Source organism: Triticum aestivum, chromosome 2A, assembly GCF_018294505.1.
Source record: "Triticum aestivum cultivar Chinese Spring chromosome 2A, IWGSC CS RefSeq v2.1, whole genome shotgun sequence".
NCBI classification, from domain to species: Eukaryota; Viridiplantae; Streptophyta; class Magnoliopsida; order Poales; family Poaceae; genus Triticum; species Triticum aestivum.
The window spans coordinates 150,073,852-150,081,807 of record NC_057797.1 but is presented as its reverse complement, the minus strand read 5'-3'; the positions used below and the strand labels follow the sequence as shown (position 1 = coordinate 150,081,807).

At 47.2% G+C, this 7,956-nt stretch overlaps 1 protein-coding gene across 1 annotated transcript; it reads right to left on the bottom strand.

Moving 5' to 3' along the window:
- Positions 1-2,390: 2,390 nt before the first annotated feature.
- Positions 2,391-3,469, bottom strand: LOC123191601 (uncharacterized). Its single transcript, XM_044604270.1, has 2 exons — positions 3,154-3,469; positions 2,391-2,730 (listed from the first exon to the last, which is right to left on the bottom strand). Exons 1-2 carry the CDS (start codon positions 3,273-3,275, stop codon positions 2,391-2,393), a joined length of 462 nt encoding a protein of 153 aa, XP_044460205.1. The 5' UTR covers positions 3,276-3,469.
- Between the last annotated feature and the right edge of the window lie 4,487 nt (positions 3,470-7,956).

The following is a 7,956-nucleotide window of genomic DNA, read 5'->3' as shown; positions in this document are numbered from 1 at the left end:
ATACCAAATTAGCAAAGAAACACAAATTTCCAAATCCTATCAAAAACTAGGGTTTCCCCCAAACTAGCAAGATTTGAGCAAATGTGACAATTCCTATGGATGAAAACGAGGGGATCGGAGGAGATTACCTTAAGGGAGGGGTTGGCTTCGAAATCCACGGTCAAATACTCCGGATCTGAGAAGGATTTGAGAGGGGGAGAGAGGAGGGCAGAGGGGAGGCACTGAGCTTCGGGTTTGTGTGGAGGGTGGGGTGTGTGGGGTGGGGATGGGTGGGAGGGAGTTGGTGCAGCCTAATAAATGTCCAGGGGTGCAGCGCCTAAGGGAAAGGCGCCACACTACAGAGTGCAGCGCCTCTCCTTTAGGCGCTGCACACCTGGACATTCCAGTCCAGAGAGCACCAGGAGCGTTCCAGTTGGTTTTGCACCCCAAAAATTGCTAAGTCAGTGTGCAGCGCCCAAGGGAAGGACGCCACATTATACAGTGCAGCGCCCATGGATTAGGCGCTGCACTGTATAGTGTGGCGCCTTTCTCTTGGGCGCTGCACACTGACTTAGCAATTTTTGGGGTGCAAAACCAACTGGAACGCTCCTTCTTGGAGGCAAATAACTCAAGAGTCTTGTCTAGAGATTCCGCAACCGTCTCCTTGTATGCAACCCAACGTTGCTCGGAGTTCACACGCATTGTCTTCCAACGGATGTGCATTCCTAAACCAACATTATGCCTTCCCTCGAACTCAACAACGTCACTTGGGTCCATCCAATTCAAATCTTTCCTCACTTGTTTCAAAAGCTCCGCATAGCTAGGACTACTCTCAAACACCATGTCAAGCTCATCCGGGTCCGTCTCAACATTGCCAATCAAAAAGGCCTCTTTATCCACATGATGAACATAAACACATGTTCTCCCCATCCCTACAATAATCAAAAACACACATATATCAAGTAAATACTTAAGAAAAATATTTGCACACATATGCCCTAACATATATATGAATTAATAACCCTAACCCCCACATAACAATAACCACAACCCTAACACCAACATAACCCTAACACCAACATCAAACACACATAACCCTAACCCTAGCATACTATGGAAGCCTAAACAACCCAAATTAGCAAAGAAATATAACATCATTCAACACAAATTTCCAAATCCTATCAAAATCTAGGGTTTCCCCAAACTAGCAAGATTTGAGCAAATGTGACAATTCCTATGGATGAAAACGAGGGGATCGGAGGAGATTACCTTAAGGGAGGGGTTGGCTTCGAAATCCACGGTGTGTGGCGGATTTGCAAGATTTGAGAAGGATTTGAGAGGGGGGAGAGGGGAAGAGAGGAGGGCCGCAAGTCTAAGGGTTTGGGTCGGGTGGGGGTGTGTGGGGTGGGGGTGGGAGGGGAGAGAGGGTGGGGCCAGCCCAAGTGGAACACAGACTGTGCAGCGCCCAAGAGCTAGGCGCTGCACATTACAGGTGTGTGGCGCCTAGATCTTAGGCGTTGCACAGGTGCGTGTGGGGCCGCAACTGGACCAGGGCTGCCACGCTGGCAGGATGTGCGACGCCTAAGGAAAGGGCGCTGCACGGTAGGGTGCGGCGCCCGGATGTCGGGCGCCACACCAAAGGGTCAGCAGAGTGAAATTTTTTCGTGACCAGGTCAGTTTGTGATTTGATTTCTGCCTGAGATCAGATATGTGATTTCTGCCTCAATTGGTTGGGACGCCAAATGCTTTTTCCTTCTGCCATCAGGCCAGTAAAGGCACTTTTGTACAGCAAGCTCCACTCCAGATAATCCCACAAACCTAGTAAGATCAGATCATTTAAATGGCTGGCACACTGAACATTCTCACAGGTGAAGGAAACAGATTGACAAAAAGTCCATTAAAAAGACTGGCTACTCTGCTGTTGCTAACATGCAAGTTCACGATGCAAGAGAAAACATATCAATCTTTCCTTGCAGAATTGAACTCAGTACGCTAGCATAATTTTTCTGGTTATCACCATTATTTTGCACACAAGAAAGCATAGCTATGCATGTGGGTGTGCCTAGCAAAAAAAAGCCAACCAAAAGTAAAAATTGTTATTCTGGCAAACTATACCTAGATAGGATGTGGCAGCATAGTTTTCATATGTGCTTTGTTAATTTACAGCTACGCATATATGACTTATGAATATTTCAGTAATTCTCACAAATACAGTAAAAAAACTTCAAGTAGATCCAAGTAGTATAGGCTGGCATTTCTATTACAATTTACAGACAGCTTCTATATAGTCAAACTTGGCTCTATTCAAACAAAAAAAATCCTAATTTGTGTTATACATTTACTTAACTGCATGTATTGGCACAAATTAAACAGGACTGGCAGAAACCTAGAAGGAACAAAGTTGAGAAGTCTTACATTTGCTCCTCCTGGCGGCCCCTAAGGTAGAGCTCAATAGCACTGTTAACTTCAGTTAAGCTCTCAAATGGTCCACCCACATGAGGATATGTGTGGAAAGATCCCTTGAGATCAATTCGGGTGTAAAATCTAATTCCCCAGTGATCTGGTTGCTGGTACAGAAGAGGCAGCCCAAGAGTCGAAAAATTTCGTGCCCCTGGGAGGCAACTGGGAAGCACGGACAAATTCGAAAACTTACTCTCTTGCTCTTGCTTCAAGGAGCGGGCAATGGACTCACGAATTGTTTGCCCTTGCGGCAGCACCAATGGAGCAGGCTTGTGCTCTGTCCCCCAAAACCTGAAGCGGAACAAGCAGGCAGATTCAATGAGCAGAGGAGAAGCATAATTCATTCATACAAGGACATAAATGAATAATCCGTATAATCGACGTGCTATGACCAAGTTGATTTTATTACTCCCTCCGTTTACTTTTATATAGTGTCCGAAACATCTACAAAGCTTTATAAAAGTGAACAGAGGAGTAGTAGTTAAATAAAATACTAGACATCACGAGACCACCCACCACGGTCCCAAAAACCATGGACAAATCAAATCGATTTCGAAGAACACAAATATATTGCCGTACGTTGTATAAACTAAACAACAGAGTCCACTCCCATGAGAAATCTGAGGATGCTAATCTATGGAGATAGAACACAACATGAAAACGACGTGGGAGTTGTTCATAGGGAAGCAGTTTTTTTTTTTGTGAAAAACATACGGACGCAGTGTAGCTGCTGCACTGGAGCAATGGGCCGGGGACGGGACGGAGTAGCCGAAGGTCCCATCGTCGGAGACCGGGATTGTGGTCAAGATACCACGCCGGGAACGAGGAGATGACATGGCAGCGGGGGGAGGAAGGAAGGCGATTAGGGTTTGGTGCTTGGTGCTTTTTCCTTCGCGACGGGAGCGGGAGGAGATCGATGGTGGGACTTGCAACGACGCGTGTCCCTCCAGGATGTAAACTCACGAGCCTGGATTTCGGCCCGAACAGAGAGTCGGTTTTTTTTTAAACAAACCGAAGGCATCGGGAGTCCACAAACTTGCTCCTTCTCCTTGTCCTCCTGCTGGCTCCTACTCGCAGCTGCAGGGAAAGGCATGGCGGCGTGGAGGAAGCGCAGTGGCCATCTTTGACGACAGTGCGCCTGGTAACGCCTACTCAACTGGCCCGGCCGCCGTCTAGCGCTCTGACCAGTCGTGGTGGGCGCCGCCGCTCATCGTGACGGAGGCAAGGCCTTCTCCTTTTCACGTGCTCCTTCCTAGATCATGTTAAGTAATTAGGCATAATTTCCATGATTAATTACAGAATATTAAACATGATGAAAACCGCTACTAACATTTGAATCTCAAGCGTACTAGAAGCACTAAACAACATGAACAGTAGCAGTACAACATCGCAAAACATGATACTGGCAAACATGTTTAACCAACCAGATGGGACACTGCAGTTATACCGATCGTTTGCAGATGAGGTAGTCGTTGGTGCAGCGATGTTGTTGATGACGACGTTGGTGAAGACCGGCCACAGAAGACGACGTTATAGACGACGACGAGCAAGATCGCTCGACCTAAACGGTAGGCGAGCCGTGATGGAGACAGCAAGCAGTCGCGCGCGTGGCGCTTCCCAAAAATCTTATCGAAACACTAACGCCCACACGTGTGGGCGTCTGGCAACTCGCCCACACGCATGGATTCTCGTCCAACCAATTCTGCACGAATCTTGGCGCGTTCTAACAGTTTTTGTGTGCCACGTAGGACTAAACTGGTGTGTGGGCATTCATCCGGTCGCCCACATGGCCTTTTTCACCACACGGGGGGCTGGTGTGTGGGCGTTTAACAATTCACCCACACATCAGCTTTTACGCACACACAGGGGGCTGGTGTGTGGGCGTTTATCACTTCGCCCACACGTTCGTCTCCTCGCCCACACCCAAAGCTGGCAGTTGTCATGTGTTTCTGCAGGGTACATGACAACTGCCCTAGCTTTGCTTGTAAGCAGATGGCAACTTTCTTTTACCCGAGTTGCCATGTGTTTTTGCATGGTATATGGCAACTGTCATAGCGTGCACGTAAGCAGATGCCAACTCTCTTTTTTTACATGGCAACTGCCTTAGCGTGCTCGTGAGCACATGGCAACTCTCTCTTTTACCCGAACATGTTTTTTTGCTGTATCTTTTCGTAGTGCTACACGGCAACTGCCTAGTGTTAGTGGGTGGCAACTCCTAAAGTTTTGAAATCATGGCAATTACAGTAGACTAGACCATACATGGCAACTGCAGTTGAGCAACCATGGCAACTGTAGTTGTCCGACATGGCAACCGAAGTTCAGCGACATGGCAACTACAGTTAAACGAACATGGACGAGGGTCTGGACCATGGCAACTGCGGGATGCGCATGACTGTCACGCGGGTGTGCAGGACCACGAGTACGAGACCTGACGTACGGGGCGTGTGGGCGTTATCTATTTCGCCCACACGCATGCGTGTGAGAGGGATCGAGAGAGAAAAAAGAGGTGTGTGGGCATTACTTGTTCTGCCCACACGTAGGTGTGTGGGCTGTTCCTCTTATGCATCACACAAAATGTATGGGCAGACTCCCTAACGCCCACACGTGTGGCACTTATTAGCGTCCAATCTTATTTTCCCTCTCCCGTATAGGATCACAAAGGCGAGTGGTTCCGAAGACCTACTCTCCCGTTCGTCGGTGCACGCCGGTGCTCGGGATGGGGTGGACTACGGTGGCGGCGCAAGGAACGAGGTGTGGCAAAACCTAGATTGGTTTTCTGTGTGTTGCGGCGCTCGCAGCATGTCCTTATATAGAGGTTTGGAAAACCCTGACGGGTGCAACGTGGGAGGCCCACATCGCACGTCCGAGTCAATTGCGGGAGCGACCCGAACCGACTAGGCTATGACGCGTCTGTCACGACTCCAGACTCGGTTTTCCTAAGCAGCCAAAAAAGACAGAATTTGTCTCGGCTCGAGGCTCGAATTCACGAAACGCGATCGCGGCGCGGCGCGGCGTGTGAGTCGAGCGAGCGGAGGAGGAGGAGGAGGAGTGCGCGAGAGGCTCTATTATTCTCACTCACTTACAAATGCTACATCACTCCACCTTATAGGATGGTGTGCAACTCCTTCAACTTCCGGGGTGGGACTAAACTTCCCACTCCTACCACTTGCTCACACACATGGGCCTTTGAGATTTCAGAAATTGCCTATTGGGCTGCCCTATAAATGGGCCCAATATCCTAACAATCCCCCACCAGACCTCAAATGCCCATTTGAAGATTTGCCAATCCTTGCTACTTGTTTATATACCAGTGTTTCAGTAGAGACTGTTAAGTTGAACTTCCGCCTAGAGCCTTAAGCTACATCTATTAGCAACTTGAACAATGGACTATGCCTTGAATTGCAAGTTTTGTGCCAACGGACTTTACTCAAAGTCATAACCAGTACCTAGCTGCCAGTAGTCTACCCCGCGGGTAGAGCATATACGTCGTACTCCCTGGTCTCTTCATGAGTTTACTAGAGATCACCCAAATCTCATAGACTGCGACATTTATAGTCGGACTCATATAGGTGTGTTCTTTCAAGAATGCTCTGTAGGACAATATCTTTGCTATCAATAGCCGTTATAAACACATTAAGGCATGTTGCCAACCTGCCTTGCAGCTCTTTGAGAGTTATGCATCTCCACTTAGAGAGGGCTTACTAGATACTCTCCTTAGTCAAACCACTAGCTTGTTCTTCCCATGTCCTAATTCACGGGATCTCCGATCACATAGGTTGGGTTACCACTATGGTGTGACACTCACGGGTCTCATACCCATCTCCCTTGATGCATTTTCTATCACATTACATGATAGTCCCTTCGTAAAGGGATCTGCCAGGTTTTTGTCTGTTTGAATATACGTAACAGTAATTACTCCAGAGTTTCTCAATTTCCTGACAGACTTCAATCGTCTTTTAACTTGTCTTGATGACTTTGCACTATACTTAGAACTGTTCACTTTGGCAATCACGGTTTGATTGTCACAGTTCATGAGGATGGCCGGTACAGGTTTCTCAACCACCGGCAAGTCCATCAAGAGCTCACGCAGCCATTCTGCTTCAACAGTGGTTGTATCTAAAGCAGTAAGTTCTGCTTCCATGGTTGACCTCGTCAATATGGTCTATTTGCAAGACCTCCATGACACTGCGCCACCTCCAAGAAGAAATGCATATCCACTTGTGGCGTAGAGTTCATCGACGTCCGATATCCAGTTCGAGTCACTATATCCTTCAAGCACAGCAGGGTGCCCTGAATAGTGAATCCCATAGCTCGCCGTACCATTCAGATAGTGCATGACCCTTTCAAGTGCATGCCAATGATAATTACCCGGGTTTGACATGAACCTGCTCAACTTGCCCATAGCAAAAGAGATATCAGGCCTTGTTGCACTCGCAAGGTACATGAGTGAACCAACAATTTGAGAGTATTTCAATTGATCTCTCGATGTTTTCTTGTTCTTTCATAGAGTCACGCTGGGATCATAAGGTGTTGGAGAAGTCTTGCTCTTGCTATCATTAAAGCCAAAACGGCTCAAGACCTTCTCAACATAGTGTGATTGCGTTAGCGTAATTGTTGGAAATATGCCCTAGAGGCAATAATAAAATCATTATTATTATATTTCCTTGTTCATGATAATTGTCTTTATTCATGCTATAATTGTATTATCCGGAAATTGTAATACATGTGTGAATAATAGACACCAGCATGTCCCTAGTAAGCCTCTAGTTGACTAGCTCGTTGATCAATGGATAGTCATGGTTTCCTGACTATGGACATTGGATGTCATTGATAACGAGATCATATCATTAGGAGAATGATGTGATGGACAAGACCCAATCCTAAACATAGCACAAGATCGTATAGTTCGTTTGCTAGAGTTTTCCAATGTCAAGTATCCTTTCCTTAGACCATGAGATCGTGTAACTCCCGGATACCATAGGAGTGCTTTGGGTATACCAAACGTCACAACGTAACTGGGTGACTATAAAGGTATACTACGGGTATCTCCGAAAGTGTCTGTTGGGTTGACACGGATCAAGACTAGGATTTGTCACTCCGTATGACGGAGAGGTATCACTGGGCCCACTCGGTAATGCATCATCATTATGAGCTCAATGTGACCAAGTGTCTGGTCACGGGATCATGCATTACGGTACGAGTAAAGTGACTTGCCGGTAATGAGATTGAACGAGGTATTGGGATACCGACGATCAGATCTCGGGCAAGTAACATACCGATTGACAAAGGGAATTGTATACGGGGTTGCTTGAATCCTCGACATCATGGCTCATCCAATGAGATCATCGAGGAGCATGTGGGAGCCAACATGGGTATCCAGATCCCGCTGTTGGTTATTGACCGGAGAGCGATCTCGGTCATGTCTACATGTCTCCCGAACCCGTAGGGTCTACACACTTAAGGTTCGGTGACGCTAGGGTTGTAGGGATATGTATATGCAGTAACCCGAATGTTGTT

Excerpts from the sequence above, each read along its gene's own strand:
- LOC123191601 (XM_044604270.1), bottom strand. The coding sequence starts at position 3,275 with ATGTCATCTCCTCGTTCCCGGCGTGGTATCTTGACCACAATCCCGGTC. Across the intron at positions 2,731-3,153 it reads GCAGCAGCTACACTGCGTCC|GTTTTGGGGGACAGAGCACA; the intron begins GTATGTTTTTCA and ends GTTCCGCTTCAG.